The following is a 24,289-nucleotide window of genomic DNA, read 5'->3' on the forward strand; positions in this document are numbered from 1 at the left end:
TCCGCCATGTGCAGTGGGCTGAATTAGTGTCCCCCAAAATTCACAGCTACCTGGAACCGCAGAATGTGACCTTATCTGGAATTAAGGGTCTTTTTAGATTGCACTAAGTTAAAGATCGAGATGAGCTTGTGCTGGTTAGAGTGGGCCCTAAATCCAGTGAGAATGTCATCGTAAGAGCCACAGAAGGACACGAGGTGACGTGGAGACCGAGGCAGGGATTGGAGTGAGGCAGCCACAGGCCGAGGAGCACCAGGGACCGCCTGGCAGCCAGCAGAGGCTGGGAGAGGCCTGGGGCGGTTTCCGGCCCAGAGGAAACCAACCCTGCCCACGTTTTGGTTTCCACTTTGGCCTCTAGAATCGGGACAGTCCTGTTGTTTTAAGCTGCCCAGTTTGTGGTCATTTGTCACAGCAGCCCAAGGAACCAAATACACCTGTCTGTAGGATTATCTGCCTGGCACTGTGCCCGTACGGTAGCCCCATGACAGCTGGCCACATCGTGTTCACCACCAAACCCAAGTGCGGGCGGAGTATCCGGCACACAGCAGGTGCTCAGCAAGTGCGAGAGACAGTGTGATGGAACAAAGGCAGGAATGTTCTGAACCCTCTATCTGCAGCCTTCTACTTCTCCAGAGATGAGTCAGCATACTCAGTTTAGGGGTGGCATGAATGACCACACAGATTAGGGTAAAAGTTTTCAGGCAAAACTATACTATTTTGCATTTTGTTACCATCATTGTGATAATTTCCATTTTCATCTGTTGAAACCTGGGACAATTTAAAATCCATTTTATTAATCACCATCCACCCCATTTTATTCTGGTTGATGTATAATTTGTTCCCGACCCCCAGTAACTGAGTAGCCTGGAGAGTTTTCCGTGTCCCCTGTGCCTGGAAAGGTCAGACCTCGGACTGCACAGGTCTCTGCTGTGACTCCGCCCTTTGCTCACCCCAAATTCTGGTGTTCTGTCCCCAGACTGCCCGTCAGCACCTCTGACGGCCACCCTGCCCTCGGTGGCGAGGACATCAGGGGACATTCTCGCACCAGTGAACATGGAGACTGAACTAGGAGTGGGTGGGAGGGGGTGGTCATGACCTTGGCCTGGATTTCTTACTGCTGAGACCACGTTTTGGTGACTTTGTCTTAATTTTCTCTGGTCGTCTTTTTCCTTTTCTTTTGGGGAAAATGTTTTCTTCTGCATGTGAACACCAGATGGCAGCAGAGAGGGCAAAGGCCCCCCTCACCTGGGCTTAACCTGCAGGCGGAGACACAGGTGCACAATGAGTCTCCGCCACCTGAGGCCTTTCTTGCCTGAGATGGGGCCACGCGTGTGTTCGTCCGCCTGGGCTGCTACAACAAAATACCACGGACTGGGGGGCTTGGAAACAACAGGAATCTACTTTTCACAGTTCTGAGGGCTGGAAGTCCGAGATTAGGGTGCAGGCAGATTTGGTGTCTGGTGAGGGCCTGTTTCCTGGTTTGTAGACCACATTTCTAGCCTTTCCTGAAATGTCTGTTTCTGACGACCTCTGAGGGAAGGTGCTGGTGTTGCTGTCGGGTGGGCGAGTGGAACGGACAGGGACACGCCCTGGTCTCCTCTCCCTGGGAGCAGGGACCCTGGCCTGGCATGTCGTGTGAGTTAGGGACACCTGGCCGGGGGTGGGATGTCCTCTCTGTCCATGGGCCTGTGTCTCAGGGAGGCCCTTTGTCCCCACTCCTGAGAGTTACGTTCTTGTCGGTTCCTCCCGCGCCCAGGCCAAGCCGCGCTCTTCCAAGGCTCCGGCGTGAAGAGCGCCGACCCTCCGCTCCGAGGACAGCTCTGCACGCCCACGGGCTCTCCGCATCTCACCACCGTCCACCGGCCGCTGCCCCCCAGCCGCGTCATCGAGGAGCTGCACAGGGCGCTGGCCACCAAGCACCGCCAGGACAGGTGAGGCCCTGCCCCGAGGTGGACACCGCTGCCTCCAGTCCCCCAGGGCTGACCTGACGGTGCGACACCCCTGCGGCCGCCCAGGGCGAGGCCGGCTCTCCCGCTCTGCTGTCTCCACCTTGGAATTCTTAATGATCTTTGAACAAGGAACCCACGTTTCATTTTGCACGGGCTCTGCAGATTACGTGGCTGGCCTTGGTGCCCACGTTCCAGGGGGGAGCCCGGCCCCCCAGCCCCTGCGTGATCCCCTCAGGATGGGGTGGGGCGGGAGCTCCCAGGAGAGGGCGGGAGCGAAGCGGCTGTCCTGCCTCGTCCCGGGACTCAGGGCTTTGCGTCTTTCCCCGGGCAGAGTGCCAGGTGGCCATGCTCTTTCGTTCTGGGTCACGTGGGGCTCAGTTCTGTGACGGAACAGTGGATTGTTGGAGGCACAGTGGGTGACAAGGCACGTACGGACTGGCGGAATATCAGACACAGCGCCCGTGTGGTTCCCGCGGAGGCCGTGGTCGGAGGTGGTCAGAGCAGGGTCGCGCTGGCACCGCCTTGGGCAGATTTATCACGTGTTGTGTTTTCAGCTCCTTCCAACAGCCACGTGCTGGTGCCCCTTCTAGCTCGGCGGGGACAGAGCCGAGAAGCCTCACGTCCTCGGGGCACCTTCGCGACATTTGTCATGAGCCCTGAGGTCAGCGTTGCGGGGTTTCTGGGTGAGGGGTAGCGTCTGACCCGACCGTCTTTCCCATCCAGTTTCCAGGGCCGGGAAAGCAAAGCGTCTCCGAAGAAGCGGGCGGACGCCCGTCTGTCCCGGACGTCCAGCATGGAGCGGGGCCGGGAGCGGGAGGAGGCCTGGGGCGCCGACGGGGCCCCCGAGAGCAAGCGGACGGCAGCCAAGGAGTCCGAGGAGAACAAGGAGAACCTGATCGGGAATTCCGAGCTCAAGGACGACTTGCTCTTGTACCAGGACGAGGAGGCGCTGAACGACTCCATCATCTCTGGTGAGGAAGGGGCGGATCCGCACCCCAGGGCTCCCCGTGGAGGGCTGGCGTTTCTGCCACCAGCATGGGAGGGACGGGGCGAGGGCTGCGCTGGAGAGAACAGGCGCGGGAGACTCATCCCCAGAAAAGCCCTCTGGGGGCGCACGCGGCCGGGCTCACCGTGTGGCTGGAGGAGGTGCCCGAGTGAAATCGTTTTATATGTGAGTTTTCGCATGTATTTGAAAAAAAACATAGACGTGGTACAGCAAGTGTCTTGGGAATGTCATCCCTGAGGACATGTGGCGAAATATGTAGGCGGTATGCAGATGCCCGGTGTTTGGAAGGTGTGCCAGAAAATTCTCATTTAAAAAAAGCGAGATGAGGGGCCGGGGGAGGGGAGAGTGCCTGATGCACCGGGCCCAGGTGGCCTTCTCAGAAACGTGCGAAGGAGACACAGTGCGAGCGTGTTCTGGACCAGACGCCCACAAGGCCCTTGGAGTCCAGCTCCACGTTTGTGCCCGTGTGTCATCCGTGTCAGAGTAGTGGCTCCATCCTGCCCTCGAGTCTCAGGGAGAGGGAGGGCTGCAGACCTCCTCTGGGCTCAAGCGATCCTCCCGAGTAGCTGGGACTACAGCCATGCGCCACCATGCCCTGATACTTTTTCTGTCTTTGGTAGAGACGGGGTCTTGCTACGTTGCTTAGGCTGGTCTCGAACTCCTGGCCTCAAGTGATCTTCCTGCCTCGGCCTCCCAAAGTGCGGGGACCATAGGCTTGAGCCACCTCACCGGGTGTGTCCCACCCTTCGGGCTGCCGTAGCAAAATGCCGTAGACTGGCTGTCTCGTGACAGCACAGACTTACCTCTCCCAGTTCTAGAGACGGAGAAGTCCCGTGTCAGACAGCAGACGCGGGTCTGGCGAGGGCCCGCCCCTACTCACAGATGGCGCCTTCTCGTGGCCACCCGCGTGGCAGGAGGGGAGATGGAGCTCTCTGGGGCCCTTTGACGCGGCACTAATCCCGTTGGAGAGGGCTCCACCCTCACGAGCTCCGCAGCTCCCAGGGCCCCACCTCCAAACACATCGCCCTGGGGGTCAGGGTTCAACGTGTGAGTTCCGGGGCGGGGGGGACACTCGGTCCATGGCGTTGGTGTTCTCGGGTGAGGGCTGTCTGTGCACCTGCGTGGGCCTCCTCCCCGGGCTTACCGTGTAGAGATTGCCCTCACACATTCCTTTCTAGCTCTGTGACCTCGGACATGTTTCTTGACCTCTCTGTGCCTCAGTTATACCACTTGTAAAAGGCTGTTTATCACAGTCCCGTCTGTGCTCAGCACGTGCTCCCACTGTCGTGGTGATGGTGGTACCCCGCCTCTTCGGCACCCATGTCGGGAGCAGGCAGGGACAGGAAGAGCCAGGCAGCTGCCACAGGTCAGCAGAGAGACACCTGCCGGGGTCCAAGCGGGCTGTGGCTCCAGTCTGTGGACAGTCCACAGCCGCTTCATGGTGCTCCTCGTTCCCTCCTCTGGTTCGTCCATTGGCAAGAGCCGATGCCCCTGCAGCCCACGGGCACATCTATTCTCCGTCTGGACGTGCAATCGGTATGTTTGTGTGACTGGCCGCGATTTTGCTTTGTCCGCTTAGCAAGGGATGGGGACAAGAACTAATTGCTTGGTGCCCTGTGTGCCGGGACAGGCTGATGGTGTCCTTCACGTTGGTCAGGAAAGAAAAGCCTCGGGAAGGCCTCTGGGGGGCACCTGCCGTGGGCCACCTGTCCTAGACCAGGTGTGTTGTGCTTCAGGGCGACCAGGGCTGTGCACGCTCGTACACGTGGGCGGAGCTGCAAACCGACAGCTGTCCAGGTTTTCAGGGCACGTGCTCCGCTCAGCAGCTTTGCTTCCAGGACTGTGCCCCAGGCACCTAGCACTCGTGCATAACGGTTTGTACGCACTAGGGTGGCTCAGTCTTGCTACAATTAACGTTTGGGGCCAGAAAACTAATCGCTGTGGGGGCTGTCCTGTGTCCTGTAGAATGTTTAGCAGCCTCCCTGGCCCCCACCCACTAGATGCCACTAGCACCCCCGGCCCCAGTCGTACGACCCAAATGTCTTCAGACGTTGCGCAGTGTCCCTGGGGAGGGACTGCTTGTGGCTGGGAAGCAGAGTCCAGGGATGCTCACGGGTGTTACTCGTGGTAGGAAAACTGGAAATGCTTGAAGCAGCGATCAGCGAGGGCCAGTGGAGTCGGCCGTGGTCTGTGTCCGTGGCGGAGCCTCGTGCGGACATTGCGCTGAGCGTGCAAGCTCTTGGGCGTGAAATGCAGCCAGGGTATGTTGCAAGGTGGCAAAGAGAACTCGAGAATGATCCCACTTTCATTATCTTTTTAAAATAAACCCACATAGAGACACTCCTGCCCAACCGTACTCTGTGAGGAAGAAGAACGGATGCGTGAGAGAAGGTTGAAATTCTCTCACCTGGTGTGATCGGGACCAACCGATTATATTTTCATTAATTAAAACAGCTGATTAAAACTTGAAACATAAAAGTGATATATACACGGGTTAAACATTTTGTTTCAACTTTAAAATGTGAATGCGAAAAGTGAAAAACTAATGCACATTTATGTGCCCCTTTGGGCAAGGATGGGAGCCCCAGGTCCTGGAATAAACCACACCTGCTGTACATCCTCTGATGTCTAAGTGACTTCTAAGGATTACGTTTACTTTGCACTCTTTACAAAGTAAGAGAGTACAGGTGCTGCTGGCCTAAGCAGGTCTGAGAAGAGACAAGCGACTGTTGGCGAGCACACAGGGCACCAGGGAGAGGAGGCGCCTGAGTGTGCGGACGGAGCCCTCAGAGGGGTGGGGAGCAAAGGCCAGCGCAGCCCTCGGCCGAGGGCATCTGCCGCAGGTGTGCCTGGCTGTCGGGTAGGGTGTGTGCGTGGGGAGAGAGTTCTGCGTGTGTGCCTGCGATGTTGCACCCAGACACACGAGGCCACATCTGTCTAGCCTGCTTTGCGTCAGACACTTGTGTGAATGCATCTCTGGGATAAAATCCTGGAAATAACGCAGCAGGTTTACACACCTTCTATGTGCTGATTCTTGATTGGAGACCGCGTCAGCAATGATGTCCTGATTCCCCTTCCCTCCGCGTTCTCTGCGGGACCTGTCTGCCCCTTGATGGGAAGGGGAGGAGAGGGCGCCCAGGGGAAATCCCCCCAACTCTTTACAACAGAAGGGATTGTGGGCAATCTGTGACGTTTAGAAAATGTTCTATTGCTACCTCTCTGTGCTGTTAGAGGGTTTACAGTGAGCACATCTTACCTCATCCCCAGAGAGACTGGGGACAGGCATTTTTGACAAGATCCCATTCCTGCGTTGGGGGAGTTCTCGGGCTTACAAGCAGGAGCAGGTGGGAAGGACACCACTTGTGACACGGCCTGCAGGTGGTCAAGGGCAGGGCAGGAGAGGCACCATTGGGGTTTTAAGGAATGAGTAAGAGTTTGCCGGGTGGGTGAAGTCACAGAGACACACAGAGTTGGCACTCACAGGGAGGGAAAGCTGCGTGGAGCCCCTGGTGCCCGGGGTGTGCAGGGAGGGACCTGACACTGAGCAGTTTTGGTGGCACAGCCAAAGGGGCGACATGAGGTTCTGACTGTCCAGTACTTTCAGATGGCAGCTGACCTGAGAAGGCTAAGGATACTAACCCTATCACTTGCCACTGTTGCCACTAGCAAAAAAAGGATGACACCTCTGGGCAAATTGTATCTGCTTTGGGGACAACTATAAGTGAGCGGTAAATACCTGGAAGGCTGTCGGCCCAGCCCAGGGAACTGCTCCAGGAGGCGGTGATCTCTGTGCCTCCCACACCGCCTGACCCTGCCACCTGCGCTGTGTCACCTGGCGGGGACAGCTCTGGGACCTGCTGCAAGGACTTGCCCGGGGCTGCCCTGTGGCAGCAGTGTCTGCAAACGTCCTGTGTCAGACCCCGTCCACGATGGTCTTGAGAGTTGGAATGTTTACTTGAGCCTAAAAAGAAACCCCACGGTGTGTTCTACATTTGGTGACGCTCAGGAGCTGGGCTTTATGTAGAGGACTCCAGGGAGGGTGGGTGACCACGTGGGTTTTTAAAAACAATCTAAAGAGAAGTTCACAAAGTTTTCTGATCGTGCATCCCAGTAGGGAAAAAAAAAACAACAAAAAAACCCCTCAGTATTTGTACATCATTTACTTATAAACTATACCCATGAGAGGCACCGTGTTAATATATTGCGTACACTATAAAATAGACATGAAACAGTAAGGAAGAAAGCACAACATGGCGTAGCAACTGTACGTATTAATATTTTCCACCACAGCCTGACCTCCTGGGGAGGCCCAGGAACTGGCATTCCGGCAGGCACAGCGGGGCGCTAGTGCAGGCTATGAAAGCTAGACTGAGGGGATTTAAGGTAGAGGAGGAATTTTAGTGCTTTATAGATTTTTTTAAAGCTTTTTACGAAATGACTTTGCTGTTTATTTGACAAGTACTGTATGTCCCAGCTCCAGGCCTCAAGGATTCTAAGAAAAACCGAGACTCAGTCTCCACCCTCGAGGAGCTCGTGGCTAACTTTAAAAGTCGACTTTCGCCATAAAGTTGACGAGACAAAAGAGGGCCCTGTCTGGAATCCAACGCCAGGGACGTGGTGACTCAGGGTTTGATGACACAGTAGCTGTGGCGTGGGGAGAGGCGAGGCTGGGCCGTGCCGGGTGTTGCCCACGTTTAAAGAAAGGGGGACCCTCTCGCAGGCTCCAGGGTCCTTTCCCAGTGGACACGCTTGTGAAAAGGGAAAGCTAAACTGTGTCGTGCTATTTGAATCCCATGGGGACAGTGGGTTGCAGTGTGTGCTTCAGCGAAGAGAGGAGCAGCCTGTGGGGAGGGGAGGACTCACTCGCAGTCGTCACCGCGGTGAATTCATGGAACCTCAGGCGGTCACAGACTTTTCGTGGAAGTTGGGGCTCTGGGATTTGCTGTGCTTCAGACTGCCAGCCATTTCGCCCGTGGACACCAGGTGGCGCTGTGGACGCTCACTGGGACGCGGGCTGCGCTGGAGGCCTGGTCTGCGGGCGCCGGGCACTCGTGGCGCTGGCTGCCAGGCTCCAGCCGTTCCTGCCGGGCACCGAGCAGCGGGTCGGCTGGGACTCGGCAGGCCCAGCGATGACCACGGCCAAGCTGGCCTGCTCTTTTTGTTAAAGCTCCTACTTCACGTCGGGTACCTTAGCAAGCACCTCTCATGCCTTCTGTTGCCTGGTCCCCACGGCAACCTGGGGGTGGGGGGCAGGTGCTGTCATTGCCCCCCCCCCCTTTTTTTCCCAGTTGAGGAAACCAAGGCAAAGAGGGGAAGGAATTTGCCCATTTTGAATCCAGGCCTTTCTAGCTTTGCAGCCCATGTGTGTCACCCACCATTCTCCTGATGCTCCTGAGCTCTGCGTAGGAGCCAGGCTGAGCAAAGTCACATCATTGTTATGGGGCAGCTGAGACCCGGGGAGTGGCCAGGGAGAGAGATGTTTGCTCGCTTTAGGAAGACAGCTGGAGTCCAGAAGGCACCAATGCAAAGCCTCAGGGGGCAGTCCAAGTCCTTCACCTGCTGGCTGTGTGGCCTTGGGTGAGGAGTTGGTGTCTCTGTCTCATCATCTGAAAACGGGAAAGATGAACCCGAGCACCTGCCTCAAAGGGCTTAACCCCGTGCCTGGCATACAGCAGGGGCTCGCTAAGTGTGGGCTGCTCTCGCTGTCATCGGTGGGCAGCAGCACAGGAGCTGCTGTGGCCGAAGGGACCTAGAAAGGTCTGGAAAGAGCACAGGTGTGAGGAGAGAGGGGCATGAGGGGCCCTGGCCCAGCCCAGGGAGAGGGGCTGGGGCCTGCAGGGATGTCCTGGTACCAGGACAGGGGCGCCTGAAGTGACAGACGTTTGTGTGCTCGCAGTCCTGGAGGCCGGGAGGCTGCGATGGAGGTGTTGGCAAGTCGGTTTCTGGTGAGGCCCCTCAGCTTGGCTCAGAGACGCCGCCGTCTCGTGTCCTCGTGTGGCCGATTCTCTGCGTGCGGGCCGTGGGGAGAGCATCGCTACCAGGACCCCGTCCTGTCAGAGCAGGGCCACCCTCACGGCCTCCTTTAACTCCGTTACCTCCCCACAGCCCTGCGTCCAAGTGCAGTCACAGGGGGGTCAGGACGTGGACTGTGCACTCTGGGGTAGGGGACACAGTTCAGGCATGACACGGGGACCGGGCAGGGTCTGGGGCGTGGGGCGCCAGGGCCCCTGGCTGGAAGAGAAAACGCAGAGGAGGGAAGGGCCGGGGCCTCGTGCCGTGCTCTGGGCTCACCAAGGCTCTGCCCAGCTCAGGATCAACCAGGGACCACATAGCCATTCAAGGGTATTTATTGAGCACCGCCTGTGTGCCTGGAGAGCCAAGCCTGCTCGCGTCTGCAGAGGGACGCTAGTCAAGGGCCAAGGGTCCGTCAGGTGAACGTGCACCTGGTGTGTCGTGCTGGCGTCATGCGTGAGGCTGATCCGCAAGGCTACTTTGATTTGTTTTACAGCATCCTGCCCATGCCCTGCTCCCCACGAAACCCGGTGGCACCTGGCTCTTCTGTTCACCTGTAGGTAATGAAACATCACGTAGTCTCCGAGTCATCCACGCTGTTTGGATGCAGAAATCAGAACATCCTTCCCCTGTGACCATCAAACTTCCAGGTCAAATCGGTGTTTTGCCAGTTCCCCTCCCCCCGCCAGACCCTCTGCAGCCAGGGAGGGTGTGCTCTTCCCCCGCCCTGCGCACTCCTGGAGTGAGGGTGTGTGTCCCCCGAGGAGTGGAGGCTGCTGGGCTCTGACTGTCCACTCACAGTTTACCCACTTGGGTCTCTGCGTGCTTGGTCCTAACCCTAACCCTGGAGCCCCAGTTTCCCCTCAGAAAAGGATGTGGTAATCTTCTCTTTGAGAATCACTTAGAACCTGACGACTCAGTTAAGTGAGATCACCCCAGTGCACTTCTGGGGAGATGGCAAGGGCTGCTGCTGGCTTCCTCCTCCCCTCTGTCCTCACATGAGCAGGTCCCCCTGCAGGTCCCAGGAGGCTGCCCTAGGGGCAGAAGCCTTGCAGGACCTGATGGAGCCACTGTCACGGTTCAACAGGACAAGGCTGCCAGTGTGGCTGGCGTGGTGCTTGGCACTGCGGAGCAGTTGACGGTGTCTGTGGAGGTCCCTCTGTGCAGTTGACAGGTGTCTCTTTCTGTGGCACATAGCCACCCTCGACAATGGCAGCCCTCACTGTGATCACCCTCTATATTTTGTAGTCAGCATGTAGGACATTTATAATCTGACGCACGTGTGTTATTTTGAAACTCGTGGTCATGATGGCAACGGTGCCAGGGCGGGAGAAACCTTGCAGAGTGAAAGTGAGAGGAGCCAGGTAGGGCCCCTACTGTCACTCGCACCCTATTCTTTGGACAAAACCAGGTCCCAGGCTGGCCCTGATTCAGGGGGTAAGAAGACCTTTTCGCAGGAAGAATGGACACTAGTGGCCACGTGCAATTGATCTGCCGCCGAGTTGATGTTAAGTAACTTCCCAGTGAGCGTGTAAATTACACGGGTGGGCATACGCCTTTTTCAAGGCTGCGTGGACGTGGCTACCTCCAGTTCTTTGGTGTCAAGGAGGGACTTGCTTTCTCCCCGTCAGATTCCTGGTCCCTGTGTGCCAGGTGCAGTGGCCTATTTCTGTATCATTCTCAGCATGGCGCCTGGCACTTAGTCTTCTGCGATGACAGAGTTGATGAAGCTCAGAAGAAACTCGGAGGTGACGTGACCTGGACTCCATGACCCCATTTCACAGACCATGACACTGATTCACCCAGGAGGTGAAATGCTGATTTGGGCTCTGTGGCCAGTACGTGGTGGATCTGGGCTCGAACTCAGGTCCCAGACGAACCCTGGCGTTTTCACACCTGCTTCCTGCTTCCTGCTGGTTTACAGCTACTGGACGAAGCCAGGCTCCCTCACTCTTCTCTGTGTGACAGACGCAGCGCTTTTCACACAAACCAGACTCTGGGAGCCCTGGAGGTGTGTAATTATAGAGTTCCACAGAATCATTTGCTGCAATTGTGGTGCTCACTTGCGTTTGAAATACACACCAAAAGGTGCTTTCTTCCCTGGAGAAAGGTTGTCAGCCTGGAAGGCCTGACTCGGCTCCCCTTTCTGGTTGAGAGTGATGGACTGTGACGCCTCCTTCCCTCGGGACCCCTAGTAGGGGAATCTCCTCCTCTCCTGGCCCCCTCTGCCCAGGTGCCCCCAGACCTACCCTCTCCTTGGCGCCCACGGCACAGCATCCGCCTCCTCCCTGCCATCCTGGCTCTTCCCGGACCTGCCTCTAAGGTGGACGTGCCTGAGCATCTGGGCTCCTTCCCTGCCGGCTTTGTGCTCTCTCCGCCCGGCCTCGCATCCTTTCCTGCATGTGGGGTCGCAGGTGTTCTCCTCTGGCTGTAGCACTCTCTGACACTAAAGCCACACGTGTCCATTTGTCTACCTCTGTGTCTCTGCCGAGGCCCCGACTGCCCCTGAGCTCAGCAGAGCCAAAGGCAACCTTGTCCCCTCCCCAGGGCCCATTCACAGTTCACTACTCACTGTGTCCCGACCTTCATGCCAGGCCATCTCCTCCTCCCCCTCTTCCCACCCCCCACCCCCGTCCATCGTCACACTCTCATTTATTCAGAAAGTGCGCGTTGTGCACTACGTGTCAGGCACGGTGGGGAGAGTCTGCCCTGGAGACCCTCGGAGTCTGGTGGCAGCGTTTATACCGGCCCCACTGTTGTTTTCGGAAGGGGCCGGGCCCTGCTGCCTCTGGCCATGACAGAGTGATAGAGCTACCCTCCCGTTAAAACCACATATGAAACTGGACAGTATGTGCCAGACTGTTTGGAGGCATTGAAGCAGGCAGTGTGGGTCTGTTATCCTCCAAGGAGGCCCTGGGTGAGCCCACAGGTGACTGTCCGGTGTTCCCCGGGACATCTCCCCGTGGGGCACAGCAAGGTGGTCTCCAGGCAGAGAGGGAGCCTCACCGAGATGAGAAGGCGGAGACTGGAGTCTGGGCTGCTGAAGCGGCTGCAGCTTGTAGGCCAAGGAGGAGCTGTGTGGAGGGCTCTGTGGACATCCAGTTGGCCAAGGGCTGAGATGCGCCTTTGTGGGCAGAGATCCCCTGTGGGTGTGAGAGCTAAAGGTGATGCTAGGGGTCCGGAGTGCTGGGAGAAGTTGGGGGCTCAGCCCAGGCAGAGTGAGAGACCTCAATGTATGCAACAGATGTCGAAATGCCACAAGGACCACACCTTAGGAGCGAGGGGGTTGCCTGAAGACCATATTCAAAACCACATGGACCTGCAGTTATTGCAAATATATCAGGGGTCTTAAAGGACAAGATGATCATAATGAACGACCAGATGGAGAATCTTAGCAGAGAAATGGAAACTATAAAAGAAAGCCAAATGGAAATTCTAGAATTTAAAAAGTATAATATCTGAAATGGAAAATTCACCCACAGATTGGAGACGGTCTCACAGCATCCTGGCTCAGGCAAGACACGCTCCAGGACTGTTCTCACATATGGAGCCGGCATAGAGGTCAGGCACGCGGGGTTGTCTCTGCCACTTCCCCTCTGTCCTGGGACCTATTCCTCCTCCTCCGTTCAAATGCCAAAGCCTTGAGCACATTAGCTACATGGCCTGGGCCTTCCAGGTTCCAGAATTGCTAGTCTAGACTTGCAGTTTGGCTGAGAAATGATTGCATTAGCAACATGGGGATACGCATCCTTGTAGCTATGACTTTGTGTGTCTCTGTGATTATGGCCTTGGGAGAATTTCAACATTCAACATGCAGACTAATGGAGAAAAAGATGCCTCATGGTCAGTGTATTTTAACTCCAGAGTTGCTTAGCCTATGTTCTCATTTATACATGACCCCTTTTACATTCCCTTTTTCTTTCTAAGAAAGCACCTGAGGCCGTGGTTCCAGAAGCAGTAGCCTGTGATATTGGGCAGAGTAGCAAAAGGAGCTTCTGGAAAAGCCTGCAGTAATCAGCAACTTTGACTTAGGATCCTTCCTTTTCTAGGGATTGGTGTGGGGCTGGCGCCCCAGGGTGAGGGCCGTGCCAACTTCATCCCCACTGTCCTCTAGAGCAGCCTGATGAGAATATTCATGTGTGTGCAGGCAAACACAGGAATGAGGACATTTCCTGCAGCTTTGGTTAAAAGTGCAAAAACAAGCACTAACCTAGATGTCCATTCATGGTGGCCCAGCTCAATAGATGACAGGATTATGTGACATTCACACTGTGGGGTCATTTACAGCTACTCAGGGGAAAGAGCTAGATGAACACTCCCTGCTTTGGAGCCGTGGCCAGCTGTGGAGTGGAGACGGCGCACTGTGGAGTACTGTGTACGGTATGATTCCGCTTTGGTGAAACAGTGAAGTGGGAGTCTGTAAATTGTTAATTGTGTAGAAATAGGTCTGGAAGTAGATACTGGAAAGTGTCAGCAGTAGCTTTTTTTGGAGGCGAGATGTGGGCAAGGAAAGGGAGACTCATTTTCCTCTTAATACTACTGTTAGGCGTGAGCTGTTGCAGTGAGCGTGCATCATGTCTGGAGCTGAGCCAGAGAACATCCTTCTCTGAGCTGGGCTGGGCTGGAAGGCAGCCGGCTCACTGCTCTCAGCTGCGACCTGGGGGCGCTCACAGCTCAATGAACTTCATTTTCCCTTTCATTAATTTACCAAGGAGGTGGAGGGGAGGGGAGAGCCCATTGGGCTCCTTTGGTTTGAATGTGTGTCACCTCCAAAACTCACGTTGAAACTGAATTGCTGTTGTAACAGTATTAAAAGGGATTAGACCATGAGGGCTCTGCCTTTATATGTGGGATCAATGCTAGTATGAAAGGACCATGTGCCCCCACCCTCTCTTTGCCCTCCTGGCATGTGATGCCTTCTGCCCTGCTACGGCACAGTAAGAAGGCCCTCGCCAGATGCCAGCATCTCGCTCTTGGCCTTTCTGGCCTCCAGAACTGTGAGCCAATACGTTATTGTTCATGGTAAATTACCCCATCCCAGGTATCGTTATAGCAGCGCAAAATGGACTAGGACAAGCTCTAGTTCTTCGGTCGGAGCAAGCACCTGGGAGGTCGGAGGGTGGTTCTGTCTGCACCTCCCTTGGGGAGCTGATCGCCTAACAGCCCTGTCCCGGGGAGCCCTGACCTCACGGAGCATTGCCCGGAGGCAGGGAGGCTAAAAGGCTACACGGGAGAAGCAGAAGCACTTTTTGAACTGATTTTGTTTATTTTTATGAACAGGTAATATAGTCACATGGCATAAATTGAAAAGGAACTAAAGACTGTTCTATAGAAAGTCTCTCCCGACATTACCGGTTTCTCATGCATCCTGTGCGTTTTATGCATATACAAGCACAGGTGCGTATGTTAAGGTTTCACACCTTGGAGACCAGGTACCAGGGAGAAGCTCAGTGCGAGACCTGCCGCCACCTCCTCCTCTTTGTCCCTCCCCTGCTTCCCGCCCACCTAGACTGGAAGGGAGGAGTTTTATTCTGGTGACTGGCGTTAGAACCAAGGGCCTGTACTTTCCTTTGATGGAAGACATTTTATTACTGATTCAGTTTCCTCACTCAGTATTGGTCTGGTAAGATTTTGTATTTCTTCATAATTCAACCTTGGTCGGTTGGATGTGCCCAGGTGTTTATCCATGTCTTCTAGGTTATCTGTTTAGTTGGCATAGTTCACAGTAGTCTCTTACGACCCTCTGCATCTCTGTGGTATCAGCTGCGAGGTCTCTTCTTACATCTGTGATTTCACTTATTTGAGTCTTCTCTCTTTTTGATCTAGCTAAAGAGTTGCCAATTTTGTTTATCTTCAAAAACAACGCTTTGTTTTGTTGATCTTTTGCATTGTTTTTCTAATCTCTATTTCATTTATTTCTACTCTATTATTTTCTTCCTTTTACTAATTTTGGGCTGAGTTTGTGCTTATTTTTCTAGTTCCTTGAAGTATAATACAGAGTGAGGATCATCTTTTTTGATGTAGGCATTTATTGCTTAAACTTCTTTCTTACAACTGCCTTGACTGTAGCCCGTAGGTTTTAATGTGCCGTGTTTCCATTTTCACTTGTCTCAAAAACTTTTTAAATTTCCCTTTTTATTTCTTTGTTGACCTGTTGTTTATTCAGGAGCATGTTTCATTTACATGTATTTGTAACATTTCTGAAGTTCTTCCTGTTACTGATATCTATTAATAGTTTTATACCATTGTCCTCAGAAAAGATACTTGATATGATTTAAGTCTTCTCAAATTTGTTAAGACTTGTTTTGTGGCTTTAACATATTATCTGCCCTTAAGAATGTTCCATGTGCGGTTGAGAACAATGTGTGTTCTGCAGGGGTTGATGGAGTGTTCTGCAAATGTCTGGTAGGTCCATGAAAGTCCTGTTTAAATCTAGTGTTGCTTTCTGTCTGGGTGATCTGCCCACTGCTCAAGTGAGGAGCTGAAGTCCGTCCCTACTGTTACTGCATTGTGGTCTGCCTCTCCCTTTAAACCTAATTATGTTGTCTTTATATATTTAGGTGCTCCAGTGTTGGATCCATATATTTCTACAATTGTTATGTCTCTTGCTGAATTGACCCCTTTATCGTTATATAATGACCTTTTTTGTCTCGCTTTACATTTTTTTTTGTCTTAAAGTCTGTCTTATCTGATATAAGTGTAGCTACCTCTGCTCTCTTTTGGTTTCATTTGCATGGAATATCTCTTTCTGTGTCTTTACTTCCAGTCTATATGTGTTTTACAGGTGAAGTGATCCTCTTGTAGGCAGCATAGAGTTGGGTCTTATTTTTTTTTCATCCATTCAGCCACTCTGTATCTTTTAATTGGAGAATTTCATCCATTTACATTCAAGGTTATTACTGATAAGAAAGGACTTATTCCTGCCATTTTGTTCATTGTTTTCTAATTATTTTGTATGTCTTTTGTGCCTTTCTTCCTCTGTCATTGTTTACCTTTGTGGCTGTTGGTTTTCTGTACTGTTAAGCTTTGATTCCTTTTTCTTTCTCATTTCTGTATCTGCTATAATTTTTTCTTTGTGGTTACCATGGGCCTTACATTAAAAAATTATATACAGACTATTTTAATCAAATAACAACTTACATCCAAATACTCTAGACTTGTATCCTCCTCCAACAATTTATGATTGTTGCCTTAATTTACATCTTTTTGTATTGTATGTTTATTACCAACTTATTGTAGCTATGGCTATTCTTAACCATTTTGATTTTTAACCTTCATACTAGAGATTTGAAAGATTTGCATACCATGGCTTGTCTTAAATTCTGTTTTATCTAAGTATAGCTACTTCTATAGTTTTTTATATAGCTGTAGGTGGTTTTTCTTTCAGCACTTTGAATATAACATCCCATTTTCTCCTGGCTTTCAGGTTTCTGCTGAGAAGTCTCCTGATATCTAGGGAGGATTCCCTAATATGTGACTTAATGCTTTTTTTTTTCTCAGACCTTTTAGAATCTCTCTTTATCTTTGACTTTCAATAGTTTGATCTTAATGTACATCGGAGAGGACTTCTTTGGGCTGAATTTATTTGGGGCCTTTTGAGCTTCATGGTTCTGGATGTCCATATTTCTCCTAAGACTTGGGAAGTTTTCAGCTATTTTTTTAAATAAGCTTTCTATACATATCTCTATCTCTCCTTCCCCTGTAAATCCCATAAAGCGAATATTTGTTACTTTAATCATGTCCTATAAGTCCTGTAAGCTTTCTTCACTCTTTTTTATCCTTTTTCCTTTTTTTTCCTCTGGCTTGGTTATTTCAAGCTCAGAAATTGTTTCTTTTTGATCTAATCTTCTGTTGAAGCTCTCGTTTGTAATTTTATTTCATTCATTGAATTATTCAGCTCTAAGATTTCTCTGGTTCTTTATGATGTCTCTTTATTGAATCTCATTCGGATAATGAGTTGTTTTCCTGATTTCAGTGAATTGTTGGTCTGTATTCTCTTGTATCTCACTAAGTTTCCTTAAGATCGTCATTTTGAATTCTTTTTAGGACATTATTAAATTCCATTTCTTTGGAGAATTGTGTTTCTTTGGTGGTATCATGTTCCCTTGCCTTTTCATGTTTCTTGTGTCCCTGTGTTGATATCTGCATATCTGGTGAAACAGTTGCCTCTTCAGATTTTATAGAGTGGCTTTCAAAGGCAAAGACTTTCACCTGCAGATGGGCTGTATGGTGTAAATTGGGTAGAACGTGTTGGCTTTGATTCTGGGTGGGTGCAGTAGTATAGTCTCTGTTCAGTATGTGATCAACATCAATACCTGCGAGTGCCTCTCTGGCCTAGGCTGCAGGAGGTGGTTGTGATGGTGGTGACAAGGTAGACTGTTAGTGTTTTTGTTGGCTGACAAATACCTTTTCTATGTGTATAGAGGTAATTATGAGGTTTTGATTTTTTTTAGTTTATCAATTTGGTGAATTACATTTTTGATTCTTGAATAATTAACCAATATTGCCTTCCTGGGTTAAAGGCCTCATGTGGTCAGGATGTGTTAGCATTTTTATAAGTTGTTGGATTTGCTGTGCCAATGTTTTGCTTAGAATTTTACATCACTGTTCTTGGGGGATATTGGTCTTTAGTTTTCTTGAACTATTTTCTGGTTTTGCCATCATTGTAAATTCTGGCTTCACAGAGTTGTAAAGTATTCCCTTTATCTTAGTTTGTGCTTCTGTAACAAAATACCACAGACTAGTATTTTATAAATAAGATTTATAAATAATATTTATTTTTTAAAGTTCTGGGGCTTAAGAAGTCCAAAATGAAGATGCTGGCATGTTCAGTGTCTGGTGAGACTCGATTCTTCATAGATGGCACTATCTAAATGTCTTCACATGGCAAAAGGTATACTGGCAAAAGGATGTGAACCATTGTACCCTCTTTTATTAGGTTATTAAGTATGAAATATCCAATTTCCTTAAGTACTAAGTTTGACAGTTTATATTTGTGACATTTCACTTCCTGTTTTATTTTTATTGTAAAGATACATCCTTGTTCTTTGAAATGCATATTTTGACTTGTGAATATCTTTCAAATTTTTTTAGAGCAATTTTTGTACAATCATATATAAGTCAAAAGTTCGTATTATTTTCAAATATGAGTTCTGTCATAAAACCAGTACAATACAGACAGCTCAAAATATCAACAAAGTGTTTAGAAAGGATATGAATAAAGTTCCATTCTGGTAAGTTTAATCTTAAAAATGAGCCAAGTGGATGACCTGAGACTGAGGTGGATAATGGTAAACTTTTAATTATAAGGGCCTTAATCCCATTCATGAGGGAGAAGTCCTCGTGACCGAATCATCTCGTAAAGGCCCCTTTTAATCCTATTGAATTGGAGATTAAGTTTCAACAAAAATTTTGGAGAGGACCCAAACATTCAAACTATGGTGTTTGATTTTCTGAAATTATTTATGTAAATTGGTATCATTTATTCTATAAATGTTTTGTAGAAGTCATCAGTGCATCTAACTGGGTCTAAAGGGTGTGTGTGTGTGTGTGTGTGTGTGTGTTTATGTGTGTGTGAAGGATTTTAGCTAGAAATTCTCTTTCTCTAATATATAGGTCTATTCTGGTTATATATATTTTCTTGAGTAAGTTTTGGTAGTTTGTGCTTTTTCAAGAAATGTGTTCAGTTTATTTCAGTTGTCAAATTTATTAGCAAAAACTGGTTCATAATATTTCCTTATATCTTTTTTAATATCTGTAGAGTCAGATGATATCAGTTTCACCTCTCCAATTCCCAGTATTGGTAATTTGTGTGTTATCTTGATTTCATTTTTTTCTTCCTGATCAGTTTGGCTAGGGTGTTCACCAATTTTAGTGATCTTCTCAGTGAGCCAGGTTTTGTTTTCATTGATTTTCTTTATTTTTTTGTTTTTAATTTCTTTGGTTTCTGCTCTGAGCTTTATTATTTATTTTCTTCTCCTTTTGGTTTACTTTGCTCTTCTTTTTCTAGTTTCTTAAGATGAAATCTGATGTCATTGAGACCCTTCTTTTTTAATACCAGTATTTAATGCTGTAAATTTTACCTTTAACATCACTTTGATATATTTTCATTTGCTTCAAAATACTTTCAAATTTCCCCTTTGATTTCTTCTTGGAATGATGGGTTATTCAGAAGTTTTTATTTAGTTTCCAAATATTTGGATATTTTTCTAGAGGTCTTGCTATTGGTTTCCAATTTAATTTCGCTCTGGTCAGAGAACATACTTTGTATGACTTGAGCCCTTTGAAATTTATTGATACTTGTTTTATGGCCCAGAATGTGTTCTATCTTGGTAAATGCTGTGTGTGTACTTACTAAAACTCTGTGATCCTCTGTTGTTTGCTAAAGTGTTTTATAAATTTTAGATCACATTGGTTAATAGTGTTGTTCAGGTCTTCTGTAGCCTTGCCAATTTTCTATTTGTTTTATTGATTATTTAAAGAGGAGTTTTGAAAGCTCCAACTGTAACTATGGATTTATTTAGTCTCTCAGTTATATTAGTTTTCTCTTTGTGTATTTTGAAGCTCTCAGAGGCTCATCGCACGTTAGGACTGTTGTGCCCTCCCAAGGAAGTTTTCTCTCTGTCATCATGAGGGGACCCTTTTTACACCTGATAAGGTTCTTTTGGATGAAATCCACTTTATCTGATATTCATACACCCATTTCAGCTTTCATTGATCAGTGTTAGAATGGTGCATCTTTTTAACATTTTATTTTTAATCTATTTGTGTGTTTCTATGAAAGTGCTTGTTTTGTAGCAGCATATAGTTTGGTCCTTTTTATCCATTCTGAAAAGCTTTATTAATTAGGATATTCAGACCATTTACATTGAATATGATTACATTACTAGGTTTAAATCTACCGTCTGGCCGTTTATTGTCTATTTGTCCCGTCTGGATTTTGTTCCTCTTCCCTTTCTTTCTGCCTTCTTTTTTTTTTTTTTTTTTTTTTTTTTTTTTTTTTTTTTTTTTTTTTTTTTTTTTTGAGACAGAGTCTCACTCTGTTGCCCAGGCTACAGTGAGTGCCGTGGCGTCAGCCTAGCTCACAGCAACCTCAAACTCCTGAGCTCAAGGGATCCTCCTGTCTCAGCCTCCCGAGTAGCTGGGACTACAGGCATGCGCCACCATGCCCGGCTAATTTTTTCTATATATATTTTTAGCTGTCCATATAATTTCTTTCTATTTTTAGTAGAGATGGGGTCTCGCTCTTGCTCAGGCTGGTCTCGAACTCCTGAGCTCAAACGATCCGCCCACCTCGGCCTCCCAGAGTGCTAGGATTACAGGCGTGAGCCACCGCGCCCGGCCTCTGCCTTCTTTTTGATTCAGTATTTTTTATTTCATTTTATCTCTTCTATTGGCTTATTAGCTGTCACTCTCTATTCTGGCATTCTAGTGGTTGGTTGCCGTGGCGTTTGTAATATACATCTCTATTTTATCACTATCTACCTGCAAGGGATAGCACACCACTTCACTTTTAGGCTTATAACTTTGTATATTTTTATTTCTTCTTTCCCAACCTCTGTTCTATTATTTTCATCCATTACGACTCATATTTTCTCATAAATTCCATACTGTATTATTTTTATTATTGATAAAGTCTTGTACTTGGGAAGACAATACTGTATTCTTTTCTGCAAATATCGCTGAGAAAAAGGCTTTGTGCGCTGGGTGAGCTCCGAGTCGGATACAGCTGGCCTTGCACGTGGGGTCTTCAGGGAACCGCCAGATGGGTCGATGATGACAATTTTGGGGATGAGTGGTTTTTTTAATTGATACGTAATAATTGTACATATTCATGGATTACATTGAAGGGCTCCCGCCCCATTCTGTTCCCGCAGTGGCTGACAGCAGCCGGTCCCCACCGCGACTGTGGACAGTTCTGGGTCAGGGCTGCGGCGGAGCTGGAGAGAGTGGGGCAAGGGCCCCGAAAAGGTGAAACCCCCTCACTGAAATTCAGCTGCTTTTTCTGGAATAAACATTTCTTTAATTGGGTTAATTTCCAAAGTTGTGAAAAAGTTGATTCTGATCATTTTTGACAGTTTTCTTGTTGCTTTTACGGAGGAGAGGATTTTTCACCATTTACTCTGAAGTCACTCGACAGCATTCTTTCTAAGCAATTATTTTTATATAAGGAAACTATATTTTGGAGAAAAAAATACAGAAAGCAAAAATTCAGCAAAATGATCAATTCCTGGCTTTTCTATGCCAATTTATGGTAAAAGTATATATGTTCACAAAGTTGGGCACATACTCATGTGCGCATAAACGTCCATATATAATATGCATACTCTTCTATCACCCGCTCTCCTTAGTGATCTATTGTGAATATCTTTTGTCAGTAACATCCAACCACCCTTGTAGTAGCTTCACGGTATTCAGGGGGACCAGCTGCACGTGACTGAACAAGTGCCCTCGCGTTGGTGTCTGGGTTGTGCCGAGTTTCTTTCACAAGAACTCTGGGGTGTAGACGTCCTCTAACTCACTTCTTATGTGCTGGTGCCATCGTTCTGGGAGGCAGACTCCTGCAGGTGAGATCTCCAGGTCGGAGGGCAGGAGGAGGAAGCAAGTGTGATCGGGGCGTTCGGGAAGGAGGATCTCGTTTCCTGCAGTGTGGACGGAAGGGTCCCCGTTTCTCAGTTCTACTTCCCATCCAGTGTGCTCCGGGAGTGCGCACCCATTCAGACTGACTTGGTCGATTGCGTACAGGGTTCACTCAAATTCTTGAAAAGTCCTCATTGTAAGCTATTTTCCTGGAAATTTTTGACTTTTAAGTAGCAAAACCTGGTAATTTCCCAATCAATAGATACCTTAGTGAAGACCAGTCTGTCCGTAAGGTTTTGTCGTGGCCCCACTGCATGTCCTTGTGCTCTGAGGGGCTACACTGATAGGCCGATCGGAATGACCCATTCCCAGCACGATTCTCATGGAGTGAGCTCTCGTTTACATCTCGAGATCTCCAGTGAAAGGATCTTTTCCTCCGTTAAGAACAAATATGATTAAATGTTTGTAATGACAAGCCTAAGACATTTGCGATAGGCTTTAAGACCTACTTTATCAAAAGCTAAAAAGATTAAACCACATGCACTGTAGTTATATGTTTAAGCATATTATAGTCCTTTGAAAACGGCAGTTTCTATTTGCCGTGTATTAGACGCTTGACATTTGTGAAGGATTTGTGCCGGGACCTTTGAGACTTCCTGAGTTCACGAACGTCACTGCAGTGTTCAGTCTCCCCCAGAAGAACATGCAGCAAAGACCAACTGGAAAATGCAATTGACGCCAGCAGGATCTTTATGATTCTATAAACATAGGACTGCAGTCACGTATAAAGCTATTAAATTCAGGCCGGTGCCCTTGCTGAAAAGGCCTTCAGAGTCATTATTTTCCTCTCTCTTTCTGAAACACATGGCAAACAAGTGCGCATTAGGAATTCAAGCCTTGAGTTCTACTTTTTGTATCTTACTTTATCTCAAACTTCTGCTAAACTATCACGTTGTTTAACTGATTGTCTTTCTTTGTATTCCCATCTCACACTCTAGGAGTTGACTTTCTTTTGGGAGCCATTTTTCTTAAGAAATAAAGTCTGCTTCGTGTAAGGCAGTGACCCTGTTGGATACTTGTTAGAGCCCCCAGGAGTTAAATCTAGGCCCTGATAAAGCTGCAAACCCGCCATCTGCATCCTACATTACACTGTGGAGTCCATGTGTGCGTTGCCAGGGGCGGGTGGGGACTCTGTTACTCGGCAAGCTCCACTAACCAGCACACCGGCACCGCCCAGCACCTGGGGATTGGCCCCCTCTGCCTGGGAATGAGCCCAACCCTGTCTCTGCTCTAAGTAAATATAAATACTCTGTTCCCTAAACTCCTCCTCGTGTACCCTGTTGTCACTCAGTGCATTCTGGACTTGCGTAGATGCAAAGGCCAGAGTAGGCCGAGCTGACCTGGAATCAGCCCACCCACAAGTTCACTCCATGATACTCACTGTTGACCTGCCATTGCCACACTGTTCTGGGACACAGGGAGGGCAGGCTGGCCCTGAGCCTCGTCTGTGGAGGAGACTGATCTTAAACAACCAACAGGAAAGGCATCAGTTAGGGGGGAATTAAAACAGGGGCCGTGGGGGGGATTAGAAGCTCCTGTGGGCCTCTGAAGAGCCCAGTCAAGCTGGGCCGTACTCAGGAGGAGGCAAGCCCTGCACCTTGGGCGGTGCAGCATGGTAGGCAGAGGGAAGATGGCAAGAAGATCGTGAGGCAGGATGTCTTGGAACTGAAGGAAGACCCACATGGCTAGGGGGTAGTGGGTAGGACGGGGGAAAGTGTCGGTACCACGTGGTCCAAACTCGGACACTTGACAGAAAAAGTGCTATTAGTAATCACCCTGGGACTTGGGATATAGGCTCCCCAGCCATGGGACGTGTGTCCGTGAGTGGGGGCGGGGGGGGCTTAGTGGATGGAGGCGGCGGCATCACTGTGCCCCTGTAGTGCCCACCGTCCCGTGAGAAAGCACCGAAGCTGGCAGATGTGTGTCCTCTCGGGCCTGCCCTCCGTCACTCCAGTCCGGGGCCCTTCCTCCGGCAGGTGGGTGGCTTCGATCACAAGCCAGCCCTCCACTGAGACCCATTTTCTTTGTCCCCTTCTGTCCTCTCCCCCTCGGTGGGGCTCCTAGGAACGCTGCCAAGGAAATGCAAGAAGGAGCTCCTGGCGGTGAAGCTGAGGAACCGGCCGAGTAAGCAGGAGCTGGAGGACCGGAACATCTTCCCCAGGAGGACCGACGAGGAGAGGCAGGAGATCCGGCAGCAGATCGAGATGAAGCTCTCCAAGTAAGTGGCAGCGCGTGGGCGCGGCGTGGGCCGCACGGGCTCAGTCCTCTGCGGACCCTGCTTCCCCAGGTGCCCGGCCGGGCTCAGGACACGGCATCTGCAGCCGGTCTCGCGGCCCCGCCGCTGTCGGCATCTGTGGCTGACAGTTCTTGCTGTGGGGGCCTGTCCTGTGCACGTAGCAGACTTGGTGTCCCTGGTCCCTGCACGTTACATGTTCCGTCACAACCAGAACTGCCCCGGCATCGCTAAATGCCCCCTGGAGGGCAAATCACCCCTGTGGGGATCTCGGGTCCGTAGGATCCACGTGAGGACTGTGCCAAGCTGGTGAGGGTGTGCCCTGTCAGGGCTGGGGACGGGGGACAGGTCCTGTTTGTTTTTCTGCAAGAACGTGGATCCAGCATTGCCAAATCTTTAAGGTTTTTCAAGAAAGGCTAAACACAGTCGTGCAGTCTGTGTCACTTAGCGGCA

General features: G+C 49.8%; 1 protein-coding gene across 3 annotated transcripts in view; it reads left to right on the forward strand.

The window, feature by feature from the left end:
• The window catches only part of PHACTR3 (phosphatase and actin regulator 3), a 207,348-nt gene that overhangs the window by 150,975 nt on the left and 32,084 nt on the right, over positions 1 to 24,289 (forward strand). For all 3 annotated transcript variants that reach the window (XM_069495904.1, XM_069495903.1, XM_069495905.1), the window contains 3 exons: positions 1,754 to 1,928; positions 2,670 to 2,917; positions 23,668 to 23,821. In XM_069495904.1, coding sequence (XP_069352005.1) covers positions 1,754 to 1,928; positions 2,670 to 2,917; positions 23,668 to 23,821 — 577 coding nt within the window. The remainder of the gene's footprint in view (positions 1 to 1,753; positions 1,929 to 2,669; positions 2,918 to 23,667; positions 23,822 to 24,289) is intronic.

The sequence above is a fragment of the Eulemur rufifrons genome, chromosome 20 (genome assembly GCF_041146395.1).
Source record: "Eulemur rufifrons isolate Redbay chromosome 20, OSU_ERuf_1, whole genome shotgun sequence".
NCBI classification, from domain to species: Eukaryota; Metazoa; Chordata; class Mammalia; order Primates; family Lemuridae; genus Eulemur; species Eulemur rufifrons.